The sequence below is a fragment of the Anthonomus grandis genome, chromosome 22, assembly GCF_022605725.1.
Source record: "Anthonomus grandis grandis chromosome 22, icAntGran1.3, whole genome shotgun sequence".
NCBI lineage: Eukaryota > Metazoa > Arthropoda > Insecta > Coleoptera > Curculionidae > Anthonomus > Anthonomus grandis.
The window spans coordinates 33,278,522-33,306,129 of NC_065567.1; the positions used below are offsets into that span (position 1 = coordinate 33,278,522).

Sequence of the window (27,608 nt, forward strand, 5' to 3'; positions counted from 1 at the left end):
ATATCATATTACTGATTCTTCATAATAAGCACAAAAATTCGATTTAAGAATAAGAATAAATTAAGGCTCACTACATCCGCCCAACAAATTGGACCAATCATAGGCGCGTGTTAAAATTAAAAAAACCCTGCATGCGCATATACAAAAGCACTGTGATATTTCTTCTTCTTTTCATATATACGTCTTCTCATATGGACAATAATCTGGTTTGACCTGTTAAGGACAGCTGTCATTCTTGTCTAACCACGTTGTGCTCGGCCCATCCAGCTTTTATAGGAAGAAGAAGGAGAAGAACTACAGAAACTAAGACAATGAATGAAAGAGACCAGCATTTTGTTGGCGGCCATTTATGATGACAGACCAGTGTTTTTTTCAATAAAATCACATATATATCCTTATAAATTCTATTGTATTTGTCTTATAACCAGTGTAAATACCTATAAATAAATTTATTTTTATAAATATTAAGGTATACATAGTTTTATATTTGACAATGCAAAAATTGTTAAAGAAGAGTCAAAGAATACGTCATTGATCAAATTAATTATTGTACACGTGTCGGCATATGCGCCTTGAGATACGAATGATTTCTAAGCACTGAATCTATGTACAAGCAATAGGTGAATTAATGCCTTATCTACATATACATATTCCACACATTTATGTAATAAAGTTTGTCCCCAACCCTGTACCTATTTACTTAGAGTTTAATCATATAATTTAATTATACATTTACCCGCTTAAATAAACATAGATGTACAATTATGGAATAGACTACTAACAATATAAATTTGAGCATGTTTCCTTCTGACAGAAGGTTCCCAGTAAATCCAGACAAGACTATTGAGCCGATGAAAAACATAGCAGTCCTTCCATTGCGCATGTCACTGGTCAACTGACATTTGTCCTACAACGTTGGAACATGCGCGAATACCGTGAAAATCATGCGCAATTAAAGGAAGACTGACTAGGTCGCGAAATTGTAGCAATTTCGTAAACATGCTCTGTTGCCCCTAAAACTGTTGTTAAGGCATCCATGGTTTAAGTTTATTGTACTTATTTGTTGTATACCGTACTGGCTAAATTATAGACATTAAAATTGTATATGTACATTACCATTGCTGAGACTGGGCTGTTATATTAAAATTGACTTGACCAAAAAAAGTCAAAAATTACCTTTTTTACATACAAATCTCAGCTGCTTGAAATTTAATAATAACTAATTTATCTAATAACTAAATCACTATTTTGTCTTGAGTTGCCGGTCCACGAACGCTCGGTTTTTCAGTTTTGAGTTTTCTGACGTCGTGTAACTATTGGACATCTGTTTAACATCTTCGTCTTCGTAGAGAGCTGACTGGGTAGTAAAACATATGCCTGGTTTCGAACTTCTAGCTGAACCATTTGTCATGTTTTTGCCTTCGTAATATGTTCCATTAGTCTGAAAATTAAACATTTTATAACACTTTAGTATGCAGACAGAACTTCACAAAATATTACTCACCTCGCATTTTTCCTTTTTGCCCTTGTATGTACGCTTATAGAATTTTGAGAAGAGGAAATAGAACATTACTGCGTGCAATCCTATCCACCAAACAAATGCCTTGGGATAATCGCAATCTATGAACAGAAGTTGGAACGCGTGCACCATCACAAGAACAAATTGGATCTAAAAAAAAACATAAAACATAATCTTTTCAGCCATTTCATAATATTGAAATGTAGATATGAGCAGAAAACACAAAACACTCTAGTTCATGTCTTTCTAAGGAGGTTATAGTCAAACCATAATAATAGCTACAGGCAAAACTTTCCAAATTATCCAGCTCCAAATGTAAAATACGTCCAAGAGATTAATATCAATCACTAACCTACTGCCACTAATAGTGAAATATTTTAAGAACTATTGCAGATCAAAATCTCAAATTAACTTTTTTGTAATGATGTAAAAAAATCCAATGTGTAAAGTTATCCAGGCAGAAACTCACGGTTTTATATTAAGAAAAAAGTGCCCTATAAGTATTGTTGACGAAAAGCGATCTAGGCATAACAATGGATATTTATTGTCCAGTAATGACTGGTATCTTAAAATCGAGTTCTGCGCATTTGGAAAAATAACTTTGCCGGAATTAATTTATTTCTTTTTCTTGCAGGGTGACATTTATTCCTTAAGAATAGCACATCACTTAACGAGAGGCGAAAATAACATTTTTGCATCGAAAGTTCATAAAATCTTGACTTACAGCAAATTGAATATATCTTAATATCTTGACATTGACAATCAGAGGATGTTACTTTGGATCCCTTACTGTGTTAAACAATGGCATGGCAGACTTCAATGCACAGAGAGTATCTAGTTTACTGCATTGAAAATTTTATAGGTGTATTATGAAAAATAATTTTTTGCCACGTCAGCTGATTTATCCGTACCCCCCGTACTTCTCTTGTCTTTCTTTGTCTAACATCATGAAAGCCTGCAGAGATTCATTCACTAAGAGTAAGATGATTGCATCAGAGGATATTTAACTTTGTATTCAAGCTGTTTAAATTGATATGTCCACAGATTACTTATAATGCGTAGAAGGCTGAAATCGTTTTATGGTGTCGATTTTCTCTTCTTCTGTCTGTCGACAGAAAGAAGACAAAGATTTTGATTTTGGCATGAGCGCCGTTGCGTGTATTAAAAAAAAAATTCTGCCACGTCAGCTTCTCCTCTATTTCCTTGTCTACAGAAATGTATACACGCTGTGTTAATTAATGGCATGATGTACCTCGTAAATTATCATTATGTAATGCGCAGAACGCTATGATGTAATTCTGCACAACTATGAAATATATATCAGAGTTGAATTTAAGCTTTTTTTTATTGCAAAGTTTTCGGTTATATATTATGATCTTGACATGCAAATTACACAGAATGTTTAATTGCCCAAAGACTATTAAAATTTTAATGTTCAATTAAATGGTTTTAAGAAAAACAATATTTAATAGCCATTAAAAAAATAGTTATCTAAAAATATTTCTTACCATCTGTATAGTGGTCACATATTTCTTCCACCACAAGAATTTCTGATACTGTGGTCCGAGGGCTGCGATCAGATAATACGTGTACATAATGATGTGCACAAAAGTGTTTAGAAAACCAAAGAAAGTAGAGTGGCCTCCTGGTGTAAATTTAACTCCAAACCAGACTGACATCGGCATAATGCCATGGTGGATTACATGAAGCGTCGATACGTGATCAAATTTTTTTCTCATTACAAAAAATATCTGAAATGTGTACAATTTTTAGTTGAAATAGAAAATTGGATAAAGTGTCAAATTACCGTATCAAAGAACTCTGTAAACTTTGAAAAATAGTACCACCAACATCCTCGAACCATCTAAAAAAAACTAGTTAATTAATAGTCTTTTTATTGGAATAACAGCTTACCCTCATTGCCAATGGATTCGTGGAATAGTCCACAGGCTGACATTTCAAGCTGTAATGATTAAGCCATCCTGATACCGAGGCCTAGAAAATGGGAAAAAAAATTAAAATAGCAATTTAAAATCATCTGTACAAATATTGATGACCCACTAAACATTGCAGAAAATATTCAAAAGTTTACAATTTGTACATTTACATTACTATGCATAAATCTTTTATTTGGCTTAAGTAAAGCTTGAGTGGACCGTTATTTACATATCTGAAGTACGTACAACAAAACGAGACAGACATCAACGAGAAAATGATGCTAATTCTTCTACTCATATATTTATAAACTCAATTTAAATCCAAAAAAAAAAGAGAAAGCAATAATATACTTAATATAAATTTTGTAGAAGTCTATCTTACAGTAGAAAATTCGCCAATGCGCATGAGTGATATTGCGATTGTTTAGGCTATAGCCAATCAACGATAAGAAAGCATACGCAGATTGCTCAATTTCACTGTGAGATGTACTTATGTGTTATAACAAGATTTTCTTCTATGTTGGCTTGTGATGTTACCAGTATTGGGTTTATATGTATATGGTTTTGCTGGCTCTTTACAGTAGGATCTCGATGCAACGCTTTTATTCCAGCAGAATTGAACAACGGCGCCAGCAAAGACTTTGACAAGATGTAGCATGACAGCTTGATATTCAAATGGTCCATGCCAACTTTTCACGTCCCCAGGCCCTGCTTCTTTCTGACCAACGATTCTGACTAGGATCACGGCTGACGACTTTACACTTCTACCACCAAGAGTACAACTGTTTCTACTCTTGCTCTCTTATTGAACGACCTCCTAACCCAGGATCCATAACTTAATTTCAATATGCTGATAAAACCTCCATTACGTCCACTGCCCCCATAAAAAACTGTATCAGTTTCCAGTCCTACCTCTGATGGACCAGTCTCCTTTTCCAAGAAGAAACCCATAACTCCGACTCTTCTTGGATGGTCTACCCATGCCAAATACCTTGGTGTCGTCTTTCATGGGCCCGCCATGCCAAGACCCAAGCCAGAAAAGTAAATGGACAACTCTTTAAGGTTTATACCCTACTACACTCTTGTAGTAAGCTCTTCGTCAGGACATAATTCTGCATATCAACACCAAATCCTCATCTACACCTCCCTCGGCTGGCAGACATCTAGTCCAGTCATTTACAAACCTCTTAAGATTCATCGCTAGTAACTACTGGATATTTCTTACTTCCAGCTTCCTTTTCAAGTTCAAATAAAGTGATTATTTCAGTTTTTTTTTGTTTTAGTCTATCTATTGGTGGTATTTATTGTAGAACTAGCTGTTGGTATTGCAGCAGCGGAATTTATTAACGAAATCGTTCAATCGATGAAGGGTGACATAGATATAGATGAGCCAGATATGAAAAAAGTGATTTGGATGAAAATGTCTGGACCAAAATGTGCAATCAAAGGTTTAGTATATTTAAAAGAATTTACGACTTAATAATTGAGTATTATTAGGATAGTAAGTTAATTGTTTTATGAGTAATGCTTCATGAGACTTGGCTTGGTTCACTAATTGAGTATGAAAAATTACCTGGAAAGGTTGGTATACCCATGACACATGTTCAGAGAAAAGACTCTTGAAGAAAATGCTTAGTTAGAATCTAGTGCAATAAGGGATACAATAAGCAGCTGCTATATCTAATATTATTTAAGCAGGTCTTCAATAATAAAAGATCGAATATCTTTGTGGGTATGATGCCACCCAGTAGTTTTATCGGCAAATTGAATAACTTGTCCATGTAGTTAGAGTAAGCTAAAATCGTTAACATACAATATGCAAATATAAAGTTGGTCCTAGACCTCTATGAATCTCGTTTCACAGTTTAGGGCTGTAGGAATAGAGGAAACAACTTCTGATCAACCTGATCCAACTTCTAAATCCATATTTATTCAGCTTAAACAGCAATATTCTATGACCTACACAGTCGAAGACAGATCACAGAACACTTACTATTTATGTCTTAACAGTATCTTAAAGTGGGTAGATCAAATAAATATTGCCAAATAATTGACTGAATAATTTCTTTAAGACAGGACAGAAATATATCCCTCATTCAAGATTAATTTATTGCAAGACGAAAGCATGATAGAATATAGTGAAATTTGGGCAGAACCTGAAGAATTACGATCTTTTAAAGAAAGTTGTATGACATATTTATGAGAGAACTACAAAGCATGAAATAAACAAGGGGGGCAATATTTATATGCTAATGATAAAGCAAAGCACAAAAGCTATAAAATTATCTTAAGAATGTCATAGAAATGTTCACAGTACTTTAGCCAATTAGAATAACAGGCAATGATAATGTAGACTCTCTAGGAAGACAATCCAAAGAGTCCAAAAGAGAAGATGTGGTTCTAAAATGTATAGGCCCTGAACCTGTATTATTACTAGACCCTGAAACAACACTCTTCTGAGCGAGACAGTAAATGCGAAGCTCTAATCACGCCTCTAAATTCATATTTACTTATCTTAGACAGTAATTTTTTATCCAGACAGTCGAAAGCCTTAGACAGATCGCTAGACACAATTATATAACCTTGTTGTAGTATTCTGTGGAGGGTAGATATTGCCCAAATCACCTCTACGGAGTAACCATTTTTTTTTTTTTTGATATAAGACCAAAATGCATCTTTTATGCAAGACTAATGAATTCAGAGAGCAGACATAGTGAAATTCGGTCAGAGCCTGACGAATTATGATTTTTCATAAAAAAGACGATGAGGGAACTCCAATTATCAGCAAGCTGAACTATGACTTATTACATGACCAACGATCTTCTGAGCGAGACATCAACTGCAAATCAACACCTCTTAATCCATATTTATTTATCTTAGATAGCAATATTCTATGATCCACTTAGTCGAAAGCCTTACAAAGGTCACAGGACACTATTATATGACTTCTTGCTATTTATCATCAGCTAACTAGGAAAACAAGGAATGAACGTATGGACTCTCTAAGAAGAGAATCCACAGAGTCCAAGAAGGAAGATGGGGGTCTAAAACTCTATGTATAGGCCTGTAACTGTCTGTGGTAGATCAAAAACTTCAGTGCTGAAAGACGTACGTATTTTATAGACACACAATTAATACTAAAAACTAGTTGGTTCTGAGCGAGACAATAACTTTTATTCCATATTTATTTATTTTAGACAGCAATATTCTTTGATCCACACAGTCGAAAGCCTTATACAGAGCACCATTAGATATTGCCTTAGTATTTTTCAACGTTAGTGGTATCTTAGAGAGAGTAGATAAAATGTTGATATTAGACGCAATCTAAACAAAAGATTATGGAATACCAAGATTTCTTAAAGATTGGAAGGTCTCTTGTCTTGGTTTTTCTTCAAGTATTCCAGATCGCAGGCCTTCATCAGTTCAAACAATATTCTATCATCTACATAATTGCAAAATGGTAATAAAATGAAAAAGGTGGTCTGTTCTGTTATGAATGAGTTTCTATATTGGAACAAGTGGCTAAATCTGCCAAGAACAAGGCCAAAAAACGAAAAAAAAAAGTGGTAACAGTTAGAGCCAGCGTTACTAGTGGATAAAGGTGAAATGTGAATGGATTTTTAGATGAGGGTTAGTTCTGGAGGTGGAATCAAGATAATCGAAGGAGGAGGTTTAAGGAGGCTTAAAAGTGTTTTTCTTCTATTTATGATTGTGCTGAAGATGGAATATTGAAATTTGGTACACTAATGGTAGATGGGAGCGCAAGTTTGACAAAATTCATAAATTTATGCCTTGTCTGAGGAGCAGTTCCTTGCTGAAAGATGTCTCAAGTTATTAATGAATGGCTAATAAACAAATTTTTTCTACTCATTCTTAGAGTTCCAAAAGTACTTTTCAGTATCTATACCATTTGCTGAAATTGTGATATAATAATCCAGAAACAAGAAAGTAAATCACTGAAAGTATATACAGATAATAGTTCTAGACAACATTTCAAGTAATTTTTCATGTAATTTCTTTTGTCCTTGAGTTTCCTATACCTTACAAGCATTTAAAGTAATTTCTCATGACTCCTAGGCTGATGAATAAGAAACTTAATTTGACATTAAAAGGAATTTTTTATATGACTTCCTATGCCTTTACGGTAGTTTAGTATCGTCGATGGAATCCCCGTGACGCGTTTATCTAGCAGTGTTACTCTGAAGAAGTCGGCATAATGGTTATTTTTAAAAATTGTGTAAAAAATGGACATACCTCATAAAACAGCCACGAACTAAATATAACTTGGAACAAGTTATAGTATATGAGAATTTTCTTCAACTCAAAGGGTTTTCTATTTTCCATGAGCTTAGGACCTAAGACCTTAACCACAAAAACGTAAGATAAGCATATGCATAACGTTGGCAGTGGCGAACTCATCAAGAACCAGTCTTTTACTCGTTGATCTAAAACAAAAAATTAGTATTAAAAATTAGTGAAATGTCTTATTTAAAATTAACAATTTCTAGTACATTATTTTTATATTGTGATGAACAGCAGAAAACCTGGAGCAGACCCAACTCAAGAGAAGAAATTTTTAATGTTTAATTGCTTTTCTTGGATTAGGACCATTGATGCTTGACTTAAGAATCATGCCCGGCAATAGCTGTATCGTCTGCAAAACAATAATTTTCTCGAAGATATCTATTTTGAAAACACTAATAGAATTGAAGTCATATGATCCGACCATAATATGACATTTTTCTCGTTTTACCTGGGATAAATTGTAAATCGCCATATACGTGGATACGTACAAATATGTCGAAGATAATTATTTTTTGACCAGTCTGCGTGACCCATATACGTGTCACAGGTCGAATGCCGGTTTTGAATTTTGACGCTTTCCCAACCTTTTTTTTATAATTCAAGTCCTTTTATAATTTTCCCACATAGGCGCGTCATGTTAGTATAGTAGAACGCGTGTACCATATATGCGTCATGAAAATATATTTTTTTATAAAAAATATTAGATGTGGCTTTCAAAAGTTTTTCGATAATTATGATTAAAAGGAACATTTAAAAATTCAAATCTCATGAATAATATTCTGCGAAAAAATCTCATATTATTTTCTTAAAATAATATTTATTTAATAAATACCGGTGGGATAACAATGAAGTTAATTTATTGACAAATTACGTTTCGAATTTTGAATGGCATTTTCACGTGAAATTTTACTACTCATTCATTAATTTGGTTTGCGGTTTCGGTCAGTCGTGTTTGGTCAAGACTGTTTAATATTATCCAAATAATTTTTTAATATTTAAAAAAATCAAATACAGGGTGTTTCAGAACTATGGGATCAAACTTCTAGGGGTTGTTCAGTGCAACAGTAGAATCCATTTGAGTATAGGAACCCATGTCCGCAAATGTGTCACTACGCCACTACGGCCCTAAGACTCATTTAAATTTAGATAAAATATTAATTACCTAAATAGGATCTGATGCATTTATTTTTACCTTTTGTATATGATACCATCACAATAATTGTTCAAAATGTCTTCCTCCAACCTCAATACACCGGTTTAAACGCCGCACATGATTTCGGTGGAGTACAATAAGAATATTTGATCCTCGTTTTGAATGATTCCAAATGCTGCTGTTATTCGTCCAATTAAGTCTAGCTCTGATTCTACTGGAGTTTCGTAGACTAAAGACTTTACATGTCGAGCGACGTTAAATCGGGTAACCTAGGAGGCCAAGAAACTGCTCCACCTCTGGCAATCCAACGGTGCCCAAACCACTGAGCCAAATATTCGCGTACTTGTACAGCAAAGTGAGCCGGCGCTCCATCATGCTGAAACCACATTTGCTGTCTAACGTTTAGTGGACCATTTTCAAGGAGTTCTGGGAGAACTTCCTCCAAGAAACGCACATAAATAGGTCCTGTTAACCGTTGCGGTAGAAGGTATGGCCCAATTAAATAATCATTAACACGTTGAGTGCCGCAATGTTGCTAAAAAGTCTAACCCATCTGGCCACTTTTTAATTTTGCGATATTTAGTTCAAAATAGTTTATGTATTAATAATTAGGTACACATTTCGAGTTTTAAAAAAATTAGTTAAAAAAAAAACATATTTTTTAGTGTAAGTCAACATATGTTTCACGCGGCCTATGAGTAAAAAGTTGTCAGTTTTGGCCACGTGAGACATCCGCGTTTCACGCAACAAGATCATGTGTAGTAGCTCCAGTCCTATTGGCAAAATAGTGTGCGAGGGCAGGGGTGCAATGAGTGCGTGACTGACGCGCGTACCGGGATTGTTTGAGCATGTCTGTTACCATTCGAATAATTTGAATTAGTTGGTTTCGGGTCGTTGCTTGAGTAGGTGCGTTTATTGCGAGTATAAAAAATGAGCTACGAGAAGGATCAAGCGCTGTTGCAACAACTCATGGATGAGTATCTCTCTGATGATTGTCAAGATTTCACTGATAACTACATGCCATCATCAAGCGATTATGATTCAACTGATTCTAAGCCACCAAATAAAAAAATAAAAACTAGGATATATGAAAGGTATATAGTTATTTGAAAATTTTAAGACATAATTTATACTGATATTTTCTATTAGGCCTAGCATCAAGAAATGTCAACCCTCAACATCACGTGAACAGTTTTTGCCAAATCCGAATGTCACAGATCACATGACCAATTATTTCCAAATTCAGGTGTGACGGATCAACCCTCAACATCCTATGACCAATTGACCAACATCTCGGAGACAATAGAGAAAGTTATAAAAAATTATATGGTAGATGTTGATAACAAAGACAATCATTGTGCGAATTTGGATATGACCTGGTCTCCTGTGACAGGTACCAATATAAAAAAGTTTGATTTTACTGTACAGAATGTAGGAATCAGACCTGATATTTATGAAAGCTTTCCTAATAGTTTCCTTTACAATTTTTCAGTATATTTTTGGATGATGAAATTTTTCAGTTAATAGCTATAGAAACAAATAGGTATGCCGCTCAAAAACTAACAGATCCACAGCTTGAAGTAAACGCTAGACTAAAAAAGTCGAAAGAAACTAATCCCGAGGAATTAAAAAAAATTATAGGAATTTTACTTTGGATGGGTCTAGTGCGAATGCCTCACTTATATTCTTGTTGGTCGACTAAAAACATTTACTATAATAAAACTAAAAACATAATGTCCCGCAACGGATTTCAACTTTTACTTGCAATGTGGCACTTTCATGATAATAAGGATTTTTCTGATACAAGTAAACTTCGAAAACTCACTCCATTGTTAAATTTATTAAAATCGATATACCACTCAGTAGTTGTTCCAGAAAAAAACATATGTATCGATGAGACATTGGTACCATTTATGGGACGTTTATCGTTCCGCCAGTACATTAAGAACAAGCAGCACAAATTTGGTGTAAAATTGTTTAAATTGTGTACTAAAGGTGGCTACACATACAATCTAAGTGTTTATTGTGGCAAGGAGAATAATAATAATGAACCTGTACCGACTCGTGTAGTAAACAATTTACTTGCTGACCTATTAGGCAAAGGGTATACAATATATACCGATAACTATTATACTAGCATCAGCCTGACGCACAAACTTCTTGCGCAAAATACTCATTTAGTCGGAACACTTAGGAAAAACCGAAAACTGAATCCAAAAGTGGTCGTTGATGAGAAAATAAATCAGGGTGATATTATATCTAAATGGAAGGATAAAAGAGATGTCCTCATGTTGAGCACTAAACATACCGACGAAGTTGTTACAATAAAACGGCGAAATAAAGAAATTGTAAAGCCCTTAGTTGTGATGGATTATAACAATTCAAAGGCATTCATCGATTTGTCGGACCAACTAAAAGCTTATAGTTCTTCACTAAGGAGAGGTATCACGTGGTACCGTAAACTTGCGATAGAAATGATATTAGGAACTACTATTGTAAATGCACATATTTTATACTGTTCTGTTACACAAAATAAAATTAGTATCACTACTTTCAAAGAGATTTTGTGTGAAGAACTTCTAGACATAAATTGTGTTGACAATGAACCAGCGACAAACAGGAATGAACAGAAACATGTGCTAACGGAAAAAGAGTGCCGAAGACGATGCATTGAATGCTATCGTAACTTATCCGGCCCAAACGAAAGCCAAAAATACAACATTTTTCTGTGAAATTTGTAAAAAACATTACTGTATTTCGTGCTTCTTTGAGGTACATGAATGCACTAAAAATAATTGATTTTTTTGTGTAAAATTAGTTGTAGTCTGGCTCACTCTGTAAGAAAACATAATTTTTGTTTATTTTGTTTTGTTTCAGAATGTATTTTGTTTTGTTTTAATTTTAATTTCTTATTTAGTTTAACGGTTTGTAGAATTTCAAACTCACTGTTTTTTGTTGATTTTGCATTTGTAATAAAAAAACTTACAAAAATATGTTAAATTATTTACCCTCTAAAATTCAATTAAAATACGTACATAATAACAGGCCAAAGTCATTTGCTGTACCCATAGGCCATATAGATTCATTGCCCATGTATTTCTTATGGAGATGAGAAGCAAGAGCTGTTGCACAAGGCTCGACAGTCAATTCGACGTGTGCAACACATACGTTTCACGTGGCCCCAGAAAAAAATTTGTATGTGAAACATATGTTGCTTCTCATGGCACTCAACGTGTTAACAATGCCTGCCCATACGGAAAGACCAACGATTCTGATGTTTTCTTGGAAAAATTGCATAAGGATTTTCTTCGTCCAAAACATGGCTATTCCTACTATTAAAAATACCGTCTCTTGTGAAAGAGGCTTCATCGGTCCACAAAACATTGACAACACACACATTGTGCAATGATGTGATCCAGAAGCCATCGACAAAATTGAACTCTAGGATGATAATCGGCTGCAGTCATACCTTGAACTTTCTGGAAGTGGTAAGGATGGGGTTGTTGCTTGTGTAGTACCCGCCAGACAGAAGCGTTACTGGCATTCATATTCTTCACGTGTGCTATTTGATGGTTCATCGGCAACTCGCTGAAGCACCTCTTCTTCAAATTTGACCGTTCTTACGGTTCGAGCAACATCAGTATCATGCATCTTGGTCTTAAACATGCCTGTCTCAGCGAGCCGCCGATGAACCGCAATAAACTTTTTGTATCCAGGATGCTGGCGTTTGGGATAACGTTCATGGTCATAAAGTTGTATTAATATTTAGAGCATCTTAGGATATAGAACTTTTCGGAATGGGGATCTCGAATATTATTAAAATGTCATTTAAAAAAATCCTACATTATCCTGAGAAATTTGAAAAAAAAAACAAAAATAATTTTTTTCCCAAAAATTATCGATTTATCTTTCCAATGAAGATCTTATGGAAAATACTCGTGTCATTTACTTTGCTCTACGACATTAAATAATGTCGGAAACAAAGTACTAAAGATTTTTAAAATTTTAGTTTTTTTTTTAAATATTTGGAAACAGCATCTAAAAAATATCTTTTATTAACACTTTTATAAACCTTTTTCTGAATCAACTGTTCCAGTAAGATTATAATACAGTTGATTTAATTTTAAAAATAGTAATTGATTATGCCTTATCACACTTTGCTAATTAGAAAAAATATTCTATTAGTGCTATTTTACATAATTATTTATTTAAACTTAATGAATGTTTTACCTTAATGTTATTTAAATATGCTATTTTTTGTTATAAATTAAACAGAAGATTAAATATTTTTATTAGTTAAATAATTGATTTAATGAGGTTCTAATTAAAAAAATTAAAAAGGAAAATAGTTTTTTTTTAGGTAAATCATCATGAAAAATATGCATTGAAATTCAAAAAAAAAATATATGTAATTTTAATTTATTTAATATTTTCATTGATTTAAAAGGGTTTTAATTAAAAAAATTAGAAAGAAAAATTGTATTTTTTTTGTGTCAAATCATCAAAAAAAAGTGCATGAACTAAAATTCCTAAATTAATATTCAAAATTCGCATTTTGAGGTTAAAAATAAAAATACTTTTTTTTATTATATTTTTTTTAAATATTTTTATCAATAAATTCATTGATTTAATTAGATTGTATGAATTTAATTGAGTTGCATGAAGAAAAATTGAAAGTAAAAAACAATAATTATTTCAATTTTTTCTTGATTAATTCAATGATTTAATCAGGTTTGCAGTAGAGAGTATCGCTCTTATTTCTCATAACATGCTTCAAATATTTTAGTTCTCTTTTTTTAATGGTACATATGACTTCTAGATCTTTTTTTATTCTTATTAGCACTTCTTTGTTTGTAATGTGAGCGGTCCATGGTATTCTGAGCATTTTCCTATACAACCACCTTTCAAATTCTTCAAGATGTTCAGTGGTGGCTTCTGTAAGTATCCAGGATTCTATGCCATACAATAAAATAGAAAAGACATAGCATTTCAAGTGCCTTACTCTCGTTTACATACACTCCTTGCTTTTTCTCTAGAACATTTATTTTTTGTGCACTGTTCCATTTCTCATTTATGATTGCTCCAAGATATATTAATAAACATAATATTATTAAACACACTCAATTCGAGTTACGTCGACATATAGCTGATCACCATTTATATCTCTTTTGATCCGATAAGTTGTTTTCTTGTTTTTGTCAGTTACAGTTACATCTAGCTTGTTGTCTTGTGTCCTCTTATCCCAGTATATTTTAAAGGATTTTCTTCTACAGGGTTGGTTTTATATTGGTAGTATGGTGTGTCTTCGTTTAGCACGCTTTTAGGAGTCCTAGGTGTACGATTTCTGCTACTTGGTCATACCTGATGTTATATTATCTACGATTTCGGGTTAAGCACCAAATTCTCTACGTTTCCTATCAATATGTACTTTCGTTAGTTTTTAGTTTTTGACAAGGTACTTAGGTCTCCTTCAGTTTCCGAATTAAGATGCCCCTGTGTCAGCCATCTGAGTGAAGCTTGCTTATCCGTAGATGCATCATCCAGACTTTCCGATGGCCTTTGATATATTGTTAGGATTGTGTTTTTAGATAAATTCCAATTTTCAAAGAAGAGTCAAGTAGCAAAAAGAAGTAGAAGGAGATTTTTGGAATTTGCTGTTCAATAGGAAACAGTTTTTACCGGAAGAGTGATGGTTTGTACTCAAATCAGCCTAGGTAGAACTCTTTTAGTATTTCTGTAAGGCCAACATTCTGGAGCCAACTAACAAGATAACGCTCAGTCTCATACTGCATTACAGTTTCTTGAATATCAATCAATATTTTCACATCAGCATGATCGTTACAAAAGCTATGTGAAGCTAGAATAACATACCTCCTCAGGTAGCACATCTTAGGAAGTCATCAAGGTCTAGGAAATCTTGTTTCCTAGACCCCTCATCAGAAGATTGTCCAGGCAATCTACAGAATGTATTCGTTAATGACGCTGATGTACGATTTTCAAATTTAGTACGGTTGGTGATAGTTAGAATGACAAATGAATCGTTAATTTTTTTAAATGAAACCTAACTATCAAAAGGCTTTCATTTTATTTTTGGATTTCCTCTCCAAGTTGGTAGGGTAGGTTGGATTCCGATAGATCCATGCGATTATCTAAAATATTCGTTTGATTTTTTTATGTAGCCCAGTAGTTATCTACAATTAATTGTAGAAACCGTTTCCTCTTAATTTCTTTGTAGTAGGAGATAATTTCCATCATTATCAAAAATAAAAAAAAATATTTATTTTATAAATTCACAAAAATAAATTTAAAAAAAAAATAAAATAGACTTTTCGTGCAACGTTTAAGAAAAATCTTTTGCTGACGCTGATTTTGCTTTTGATATTACGACCATATTATTTAATGTACTGCGCGATATGGTCCATTAACCTTTGCAGTACTTCCAAGCTATCTGCTATCACCATGATATCGTAGAGATATCGAATGTTATTCTACTCCATTAAGGGCTTCGTTGACAATTTTTGCGGAATATAAGTTTAAGATCAAAGTTGAAATCTGACACCACAATGTCTTTTCACTTATTCCGTTTAATCTCCATCCAGTCTTAAGCGTGCTATCTGATTTCCGTAAAGATTTACTGATAATAATCTGATAATCTTATAGTCCAATCTAGTCTTTTTCAGAATATTGATCATTTAATAATGTGGGACGCGATCAAATGCTTTTTCATAGTAGATTAGACTTTCATATACATCACAGTTGACGTCGCTGCATCTCTGGATTAGGGTTTAAATTTCAAAGAGTACCTCGCGCGTTCCGATTATATTTATAGAACCAAATATTTCGAATATATGTTCTTCGCAATTATTATAAATTCTTCTGTAGATGATTCTAAAAAACAATTTTAGCATATGACTTATAAGATTTATGGTCCGATATCCTCCCACTTCTTCACTCCAGGTTTTTCAGCCGATGCTAGAAATTCTAATTGCAGCCATTCTTCGGGGATATTTCCAGAGTGTCGGTAATCCAGATTATTCCTTCATCATCCAACAGCTTTAGAAATTCAGATTTTATGTTATCTGGTCCCACTGCTTTTTTATTTTGCTACCTCGTGGCTTATTATAAGTGGCCTTGTAGTTAGTAGTCTAAGACCTTCATAATTTGTTGTCTTTAAAGGTTCCAGTTACCGTTTTTATTTTTTGTGCATGTTAAAGCTGTCGCATCTGTCTTCTAGAGCTTCTACTTCTGCACATCTCTTTGCTGCTTGTTTTTCTTTAACTTCTCTAATCTTTTTCTTAATATGTGTCTGGATTTTTTTGTCCTCTTCCTCATTACTTTTCAGGGTTCTTCTCTGTTCCATTAGTTTTAAAACGTCATCCATGATTTCTTTTTGGTTTCCTTTTCTGGTTTTAAAAATTCTTTCTTTGTTGAATCTATTATCTTCGTAAATACGTTAATCTTCGCCTACATGTTACTCGCCTCTTTTAATTTCTTACCTCTGCATTAACGTATTCGCTTGCTATTTTTTAACAGGTTGTTGTAAAGCCTTCATAGCATATTGAAGAATCATTTTCTTCTTAACTTTCTTAGTATCTTGATCTGATTCAATGTGGGCTCCAGGATAAGTTTTAACTGAATTAAAGCAGTTTCTGAACCCTTTGTTAACTAACATATAGTCAGTTTGGTTATGGACAATGTTACTAGATGTATTGGCTGACGATTTCCATGTATATAGTCTTCTCTTTGGCAATTTGAAGATTGTGTTTATTATATGACTAATTTGTTGTTTTCTGCAAATGTCTCAAGCCTGTCTTCTTTATTATTTCTTTGTCCTAATCTAAACGGTCCAATGAAAATTTGGCATTAAAATCGCCCGTTACGACATTTATTTCGTGCTTTGGGAGTTGTTGTATTACGTCTTCTATGCTTTGGTAAAGAGTTTCGGCTTATTCATATTTACAGGATGAGCTTTTACTCATAGTAGCATTGCTTTATCGGATATTGGGATAAAATTATACACACATTGGCCAATACGTCTTGCAACTATTATTCCAACTCCATATTCCAGCTTCCATTTGATGATCACGAATAAAATACTGTGACGTCTTCTTTGGCTATACTTCCTAGTTCTGTCCATCTCATCTCGCTTATGCCCATTATGTCGATATTCATTCTCTTTATTTCCTAGGTAGTGTTGTCTATTTTTTCTGCTTTTGCTTTGGTTTTTACGTTCAAAGTGCATATTTTAATATATTTTGGCTGTAGTGTTTCTTTTCTGTGGTCACTCCCCACATAGCAAATATATCTTATATGTAAATGCTATGTATATTCATAATATCCTGAGGTATATATGTACATACAATGCCTAATTTTATTGCTCTGTTTATTTTATGGATATAAAATAAATATACATTTGTCACACACTAGGTAATACATGGAATATACTATTAGTATGTACAGTGTATATCCCGAATATACTATATATTTAAACTATATCCAAGGGTTATATCCTATGGATGTCTCATAAACATCTATTATATTCTATGTATCTTTACAGAATATACAAATACATTTTTAATATTTCAGGAGATATAGGTATATAGGTGATCTGATATACATGAAACATTTTCTGGATATACCATATATGCATAATTTTCTAGGTACGTCTTGAATGCCTCGTTTCTCGTAGTTTCTGATCTATATCACGAGTCATTTTGATTTCCTTACTACCTCAAAGTGACGTACAAATGTCACATCCAAAACGACGTCCTAAATAAAGGCTAAAAGACGACTTAAACGGAATTGAAAAATGCTTCTGGGAGACATTAAATATTTACATAGGACCAGTTTTAAAGACTTTGAGGACTTGAATATTAGGAAAAAACATTTTTACTTAAATATACAACCAATTGCGTATCTTATTTTAGTCATGTGATAGTTTTATTTAAAGTTAATTGGCTTTGGCTTAAAAACAAACCGCTTTAGTATATATTTGCTGTGCAGCAAATATGGTGCAGGTGATCCCGGATTCAATTGTCGGCATTGTCTGTACTTTTTTATTTTGATTTAAAATTTTGATTTTTTTGACCAGTCAGGACGACATAAAGACGTCTGACAAGTGACGTTACTAAGATGACATCGCTTAACGTCATTTGACGTCGTGTTGGTACCTGGCTAAGGCTACATGTGTGTACATCGTTCATATGTACATGTTATGTATATATCGAAGGTTTAGATATTAGCAGGCGACGGTAATGTTCACAAAATATATACATATAATATTTATACTTGAACATATAAAAATAAAGTTTATCTCAATGTGTATAATGTATATACATAGAACATACACGATATTTTTTGCACTTTCTGGACTCAATAGGTATATATACAGTGGATATCGTATGCTATGTGGGTCATAACCATCGCTCTTTTCTCTTAAGAAAAACATGCCTAAAGAAAATTGTTATACATCGAAGTTGAGAATAAAAAAAAGGCTTTTATTACTTTAAATTTACTTAGGAATTACCCCTGAGAATTACTTACCACTCTTATTATCCATTAAGTCCCTATAGCTGTCATAAATATGGTGTATTATTTGAGCCATTTTCTGAAAAAAAACTTTTATTAACATTAAATACATTTACTCATATGCAATGAAATGTCGTTTAAAAGTATTTAATATCGAGTAGCCTCATGATGTTTAACCTTCCAGAAGGCAATGATTAGGGGGACTTGACTAAAGCTAGTGGATTTGTGGGATAACCTATTAACAGTCCGGACTGTGTCAAGCCTTGAATGTTTATTTGCTAGGATGGGTTATTTAGTTATTATATTAAGCTAGTAGAGTCTCTTAATTATATCGGTAGTAAATTTTAATAGTAGGTGATTTTAATTTACCAAATTTTGGAAGTAATACTTCCGATAAGTGTAGAGCAGGATTTTTGCAATTTTTATGATCTAGAGCATTATAGTGATATTTTAAACTCTAAGGCAAAAAACTCTATTTGTGAGTAAAGATGGCTTTCACCCATTATTGATATCTAAATTTTGTTCAATAAGAAATTTAGAAATAATATTCAGTTTTCTTATATTTATGATTATACCAATGCAGATTTTGCACTTTTGTATGACTTAATAAAAAGTTCAAGTTGGGGTGATGCCCACCAAGCATGATAGTTACTGACTGCTGTCTAGGTCTCTTCTATGATAGAATTTCCTCATGCATCAACCAGTCTATTCCTTGAAATTCAATAAAGGTAAGGGGCAATAGACATTGTTTTCCTGTTTAGTTATCAGCTATATAAAAAGGGTATAAAGCAAAATATGCGTGTTGATCCGTAAAGTTTCTGGACTTTTTTTAGGACCAAAATACCATTACAAATGAGTTTCCTAATTTTTTTCATTTAGTTTTCAGGCCATCTTTACTGAAGAACAATCATTATTGAGACTGTATAAATCGACTTGACTTTAATCATTAAGGACATGGTGAGACAAGGTATTAAAAACTTAAACCAGAAAAAAACTACAAGTTTTGACAATATTCCCTCTTATATACAGAGACCACCTAAAGTTCAGCATAAATTCGATAAAAATTAGAGACATGATTTTTTGAGAAAACGCTCGGACCCGTCGATTTTTATTTTAAGTCGCGCATTATTTTAGATAAATTTTTGTATACAGGGTGGAACAAAAAAAAGATATGACGTCATCGGTCATTTTTTTAAATGGAATGCTATATTTTTTATTGCATTTATGAAATATAGGCGAAATTCCAAGCAAGTTTCGTATAACACACCTTATCTCAAAACTCAACTGTTTCCGAATTATTTACATTAAAATAACAAGAAAACAAATAAGTACGTCTGATTATAAATTAAGGTAAAATCGAGGATAAAATTAATGTTATAAACACTGCCAATTGTTTCTATTTCCATGGTTGCACTTGTAAAAAATCTCCATCTTCGAATGTCACTGTCAGTTTGAAAATTAATAGTTTTTATCAGAATACATTATGGCTAATTTAACGGAAACTCAACGAATTGAAATTTTGATGATGCTAGGGTACGGGGATCGAGTGCGCACGCAAAAAGAAGTAAGTGAACTGTTTAATGCCAAATAGCCAAACCATCCTATTTCTCAGTCAACAGTTAGTAGAATAGAGCACAAATTCATAACTTTAGGTCATGTTAGGGATTTGCCAAGATCAGGTCATCCAAAAATTTCTGAAGAAACAAAATTAAACGTTCTGCTCTCCCTCGAAGAAAATCCAAACAATGCAACTTCACAAATTTCAGTTGCTAATAATATAGCCGGAACGTCAGTAAGACGCATCTTAAAAGCAAATGAATACCACCCTTATAAAATTAGACTAATACACAAATTAAATGAAGACGATCCTGATCGAAGAAACCAATTTTGCGAGCAAATGATGAACATTTGCAATGATAACCGTCAGTTTGTGATACGAGTTTTGTTTGCGGATGAAGCAATTTTTTGTTTAAACGGTATAGTAAATCGGCTAAAAATTGTCGCTACTGGTCATTGTCAAATCCACACTGGGCAACTGAGGCTCATTATACAGTACCGTAAATCTATTAATGTTTGGACTGGTATCGTGGAAAATAAAGTAATAGGGCCATACTTTTTCGAAGAAAACTTAATAGGACCACGACTTTCTAGCATACTCCATTGCACACATCTTCAATCTGACTATTTAGCATTCCACTTTTCCTGAAAAACTTAAAATGGCAGTTATTGTCCCTGTTTGTAAAAATGTTTACTCTCAGAAGGATATTGAAAATTATAGACCAATAAGCATACTTGTTTTGCCAAAATATTTGAAAGTATTATTTATGAATATCTTTCAAAAACATCAGTACAAAATCTTTGATGAACAGCATGGGTTTCTTGCTGTTTCATCCGTACAAAATGCATCTCGTACAGGAACTAAACGAAGACAATTTTGATAGGTGAGTACAATTTTGTGAAACTATATCTGAACAAGCCGCCAATGATCCACACTTTCTATTTAATGTATGTTTTTCTGACGAATGCTTCTTTTTCCTAAACGGTACTGTGAATCGTCACAACTGTCGCTATTGGGCTGATTCAAGTCCCAGAATATTTCGTGAGGTGCATACACAACATCCTGAAAATGTTTGGGCTGGCATTTTTGGTAAACATATCGTAGGCCCCTTTTTTTACCTGGCAATTTAACAGAAGAGATGTACCTGGAGTTATTAGAAAATACAATTCATCCAGCATTAGTGGAGATACTAGAAAATAACAACGAGTACTTGGAAAATGGTCTAGTATTTCAGCAAGATGGAGCGCCACCCCACTATGCTGCAAGGGTTCGTCAATATTTGGACCAAACGTTTCCAGGACAATGGATTGGAAGAAGAGGAGCTATTGAATGGCCTCCTCGTTCCCTGGACTTAAGCCCGTTAGATTTTTTTTATGGGGCCATTTAAAAACTAAAATTTATGCTAGTCAGCCAACATTGCTAGACCATTTGCGACAAAGAATAATTGATGAATGTCGTCAAATCACCCCAGAAATTTTGCAAAATGACGGGAAAGGTTTGAACAAAACCTGTATTCTGTATGGAAGTCGAAGGCCAACATTTTGAACATTTACTTGATTGATTTTATCTTTAAGCCCTTTATTTAAAATTATACTTTTTACCATTTTTTTGTAACTTTTATTAGCCACTGTATCGACTAGGCAAATAGTAACGATTTAAAACTTTAGGGTTATAATCCACATAAAAATACCTTCAAAATAAGGTATCACTTGACCCCCCGTTCCATTTAACATTTTGGGGGCCCTTGTCACTCCCTCTAGGGCTTTGCCCTCAGGGGGGCGAAACTAGCAAAAAAATGTTTCCCCCTTGAATCAAAAATTGACGGGTCCGAGGATTTTTTCGCAAATGGTCTGAGGGACCCAAAATAAGCTCTGTTTCGTTTTCAAATGGCCACCCTGTATATAAATATATATATATATATATGGACCCTTTAATATATGATGAAATTTTTCTGAAAAATCACTGTTTTTCGTCGATATAGCCAATTTAATAACGCTGTTATTATACTAAATATTTATATATAAAATTATATGAAATTTAAATAAACAGTATTATTAAATTAAATATTGAATATATATTTTCTGCAAAAACATTGTTTTTCAACAAAACAACCCTTACCCCCCCACCCACCCCAAACATTTGGCCATTAAGAAAATCTTTTGAAAAATCACTGTTTTTCATATAAAATAAATAAACAAACTGTCTAACTAGATTGGATATTAACGACAAAACCAGGCGCTATTCATGCGTATTATTTTGGAAAAACAGTGACTTTTAAAAACAATTTCTTACTGGTAAGTTGTGTGGGGTGGGTGGGGGGGTAAGGGTAGGGTTAATGAAAAACGGTGTTTTTGCAGAAAATAATTGCCTGAAAGAAAAATGCATGTTATAAATGGTAAAAAAATCTATGGTTTTTGTATCTATACTTTTCTTACATAACCTTAAGGTTTTCTAGTAAAACGTGAAAAGCACCTATTTTATTTCTCAAAATCAAGCCTATCGCTATGCTAATTGTAGTAGTTGTACGATTTCTTATTGCAAGTGAAAATTTAGTTTTTTAAGATAAGTCAATAGGTGTTGAAGAAATTTCAGTTTTTTTTTGGTTCTAGACAACTTTTCATTATCTAGGTCCAAAAACACAATTTTCTAAAATTAAAACTTGGTATATTTATTAACCGTATATGGTCAAGGTTTATTTATTAAACTATAAAATATATATATATATCATTGTTTCCAAAAGGGAGAAAACTTCGGCATTTAAAAAAAAAACAGGGGATTTACATATCTAGTCTTTAAACTCGACCACTACACCTCAAATATGTGATAAAATGGCCCTGATATCACATATATGCCGCTGTGTAGCATATGATATACTTTTCATACACGTATATATCTTAAAGTGTAAGAACTAGAACGTTGGCTAGAACCAAATAGTTTCCTTTAACGATTGATCAATACACCTACAAAATGCCACTTCTAATACACAATTTGTGGTCACAAATTCACAAGAATATTTTTAAAATATTTTGCATTTAACTTGTATTTATATTGGACCCTTCGCCTGTTAATAAATAAATAAATAAAAGTATTTAATATGTTTGTTTTTTATTTAAAATAGAGCCTTGGATTATAAAAAAAATAAAATCCTTGAAAAACATTTTAAGCTTTTTTTCTTAAATTATGCAACAGCAAAAAAGGGAATACGATTAAGATTTTGGAATTTTTTATGAGATTTTTATATTCTTTTAGTCATTGACCTTGTAATTTTGCAAGATTTTGGAAGGAAACAAATTTGCATATAACTTTGTTTTTTCCGCATGAATCTGCTACATAACAAGGTTATTCACTATATAAGATTTTGTATATGCATAAATCAAGGCACCCAATATACAAGGTGATTGTCAGGAATTTTAAAGAAATATAAAATCTTTTATAGCAAAAAAAAAACTATTATTAAATTCGTGAAAATTTATAGAACAGATAAAATATAAAAATATATTTTTTAGGTTAAATTTCTAGTGTAATCCGAGGAATGTTTGAGAAATAATCAAACATACAAAAAATCAAGAAAAATAAAATTATTTATATTAATTAGAAAATTTTGTAATAAACAAAAACATAAAACCTACTTAACAAAAGAATATTTAACATCAATACATTTTATTTACATATGTCGATACAACTCCAAAAAAGATCCCTTCTGAATACTTATGCGGACCTCACACACTCACTGATTCGACCAATAATAATGTCATTATCATCTTATTAGAATGACAATATCATCGCGTAAGGTCTGCTAAACTTAATGATTATTGATTATGAATTGATTTCCTAATTTTAACGGTCATTATTGATACAGTATGGGCAGGTAAAATCATTTATTATTTATATGATGTAGTTCAAATCTTAGTTATCTACTTGCCTTGACGTCATATTACGTTCAACCGATTACAGCCCGGCCCTGTGGCTACCTTAGTCATTTTTTAGCCAAAAAAAAATCAGAAAATGTTAATTGACTTTCGGCATCGAATGAAATTAAAAAGCAGAAGACCGTGAAGTAAGTCGGTCGAAACGCATACTCTATGAAATAATAATTGTAATATTGTTTTAAAAAAATATGTTTTTCATGTAGGAACTAGGTTTCCTTTATTGGGCTTAAGCTTAATTGGGCAAATATTTGTCATTAAATTCAATATATTCTTTAGAAAGTTGTGTTTAGTATAAGAACGTCTTAACACCCACACAAGCACGTATGCGCACACATCAAAAGGAGCATACGTGATGCTATCTTAAAATTAGTCGAATGTAAGTATACATTAGATTTTTTAGGAGAAACGAGATAAGATGCTAAAATATATGATGTTGTTTTATATAATAAATATGAGGTTTGATGTGCTTTGGCTTATTTCAATATGAAGAAATTTTAATTATTATTTTGCTTTAAAGCAGGTTTTTAGATTTAAGAGTGAAATATTCATCAGACAAGAGAATTCGTTTTAAGTACTATTCATCAATAACCAATGATACAATGGAATTGTTTCATTAAATAACAGAATCAAGAATCATCAAATAATTAAAAAGGTGAAATGATTTCCAACTCATCACCAGCAATTAATAGGGATGATACGTGTTTCATTATTTGCTAATTAAATCAATCAATAGTCTTTTGATACATTAAATCCTTATTAATGTATAATATATTAACAATGGAAGGTTTTCGAGTTTTTTTTTCTTGAATATTGACGGATATAATAAGTGACCAAAGCGTTAATGACAGATACAACTTTCCCGGATAGAAAGTTGACTATCTAAATGAAATAAATAATACAAACCAGATTAATGGAAAAGATCCTCAAGCAACCACATTACGTCATCTTAAATTGACTGACCAGATATTCGAAATTGACATACTTAAGTGACCAAGGTTACTGGGTATATTTAGGTCACATAAGCTAATATACCAACGCTAATTAGTGGGTCAAAATTTCCCAATAGCATAACATAGAAATAACTGTTTACTATATAAAAATATAAACGAGTTGATCAAAAACATTCAAGTGTCAGCTAAAATTGTAATTGGAACAGACGTGGTAATATTTAGATGAGTTTTTGATGGAAAATTTTATTGTTATTGCTTAGCTTAGCAAATTGGACACCGGGTGTTGTCAGTACAATTTTTTAAATAGTACAAAGTTCTATTAATATTTTGTACTATTTATTGTCAAATTTTATATTAAAAAACTGCACTAAAAAGATTCTATGCATGAAATAATTGTGATAATTGAAGTGGTGGTGGTGACCTCTGTCCCGGAACAAGGCGTTTTTAGTACAATTTTTTCAAGAGTGCAAATACCAATAATATTTGCCACTAATTTTATATTAATATTTTACCAATTATCGGACATCGTCTGATATTTTTAATTATATAATATGATTTAATTTTTCTAATGGATCACAATATAAATAACATACATAGGGCTCCTGAAGTCTAAAGTTGATTCTTATATTAAATCATATGCATCAACTGCGACCAGGTCAATAAAGCAAGAGATTGATGACCCAATTTATCTCAAATTCCTTCGAAGAACAAAAGCATAACTTAATCAAGACTACAGAAACACCAAAGAAAATTGAAAATGACAATAAAATTCTTAAATTAACCATTAGAAAAATTGGGAATAAACTGCTGTCAACGGAACAGAAGGAAAGGGAAACTAATGTATTTCTGAGACTGTGAAGACTATTTCTAGACGTTTGAACCCCGAATTTCTAAAAAATTATCATTGCAATAGTAGAGAAAATTCCCCTTGATCCAAGAAATACAAAAGTAAGCTTTTTTAAGAGGGTGCAATGAATTGGGAGTCCTGTGGGCTTCAGGGTGGAAATCTTCTACTTCGAGTGTAATGAAAATTTGAAACCAGGATAAGTGCTGTGTTCATGAAATTCCATGTATCAATATTTAAAGATTTGTAATTTAGAACTGTCTTCCTCATTCATCGTGATTATCCAAAATAATGAAGGTTGTAACTGTTTCTATAACAGGATCCTGGCCAAATGACACCATATTGGACCAAAAATTATAGACACATAAGGGTAGTTCATTTTTTGACAAGATCCAATACCCCCCATGTTCAAAAAATGCCTTTCTAGTAGTCAAAAATAATTTTAAACCAGAAGGTGATGCAAAAGATGTGTGAGTTTTCTTAACTATCGGTTAAATTAAACTTTATTTGTGATGTATTTATTTACCGCATAACGAGGATGTTAACTGTACTTCTTTCTTAACAAAACTAAGCCCAAGCTACAAAAAATTAAAGACGTACATTGATGATCAGTGGAGATTTCAACTACTGAACAGTCAATTGGCTTAAGACTAACAGCTATTTTGAACCATTTAATGTATCTCCTAAATGATGTTAGTTATTGGAATCTTTCTCTGATGCTGACCTTATGCAATTCAATGACGTGGTTTTCAGGTTGTTGGAAATTTTTTATTAATAGTTTGTGTCATTGTGATGGCTCTTTGTTATCTGATAACATTAACCACTTAAGTGTTTATTTGAATGACCTTCTTCTCACTTAAAAGTTATTTGCAAAATAAAGCAATATCGAAACTACAATGATATACAAACAGAATTAAACATGATTGATTGACATTCTTTGTTTACCTCCCAAAATATAAATGATAATGATAGTATTGACGAAAACATTTCTCTTAACAGCATCAACAATAGAATTCCGTCATATTTCTCAATAAATACAATTAGGCTAATAATAAAGAAAAATAATATACATAAAAATGGAAAGGTCAAAAGAATCCTAATTATTACAGTTTGATAAACTTACTTTGAACAAAACTAAAGGATGCATTAATACTATTACCATTTACATGGGTGACAATTTAAAAACTTGGAATGGCCATATATTAAAAAACGCTGAAAACAATTTCTAAAAAACGATGAGGGAACAAAAGAATCTCACCCTTATCTGCCCCTTGGACAGGGTGAGATAAACCCTAAAATCTTAAATAGAAATAATAAGAAAGGAGGGTCGACTAATACATCATCTTGAAGATCTTAAAAAATGCTTTCTAATGATACCATAGAAAGCTAAATTTCAGAAAAATCTTCTCTGTATATCAAGGAAAACTAAAAATACAACACACTATTGATCTTATTGAACGCTAGAGGACGCAAAGATCAACATCCAGCCATAAAACAAATGTTTATCACCAATTGCTAATACCTTTCTTAAAAATTAATTTGAAGAAATTTTTTATTGGTGAATAGACACTATCAAAAGCTTGCGGTAAATTCATATGAATAGTACCCACCTGACAGCTCATTTCCAGGGAATCAATCAAGAAGTTTAAATATGTAAGAAGGAATATCAGGTTCAGCTCCTGGTGGAAATATGTTGTAAAATCGTTGACAATGGACCATCTTTGGACTTTAAACATTAATTTGGCTCAACAACGTTTTAACATCAATGGTTAACATTTATTGACATCAAAAGCCTTTGATAGGTGCATAAATGGTTCAAACCCCTATTCAGAGAATGAATGAAAATGTTTTCTTATCCAGCCAAAGTAGTAGTAGCTCATCCTCT

At 32.6% G+C, this 27,608-nt stretch overlaps 1 protein-coding gene across 1 annotated transcript in view; it reads right to left on the minus strand.

Annotated features, from left to right (window-relative positions):
* Positions 1 to 390: 390 nt before the first annotated feature.
* Positions 391 to 27,608, minus strand: part of LOC126748270 (elongation of very long chain fatty acids protein AAEL008004-like) — a 55,165-nt gene continuing 27,947 nt past the window's right edge. Inside the window, exons 2-8 of the mRNA XM_050457382.1 lie at positions 18,458 to 18,521; positions 7,711 to 7,901; positions 3,434 to 3,514; positions 3,327 to 3,383; positions 3,028 to 3,270; positions 1,505 to 1,669; positions 391 to 1,441 (exon numbers count right to left, since the gene is read on the minus strand). Coding sequence (XP_050313339.1) covers positions 1,244 to 1,441; positions 1,505 to 1,669; positions 3,028 to 3,270; positions 3,327 to 3,383; positions 3,434 to 3,514; positions 7,711 to 7,901; positions 18,458 to 18,518 — 996 coding nt within the window. The 5' untranslated portion in view covers positions 18,519 to 18,521 and the 3' untranslated portion in view covers positions 391 to 1,243. The remainder of the gene's footprint in view (positions 1,442 to 1,504; positions 1,670 to 3,027; positions 3,271 to 3,326; positions 3,384 to 3,433; positions 3,515 to 7,710; positions 7,902 to 18,457; positions 18,522 to 27,608) is intronic.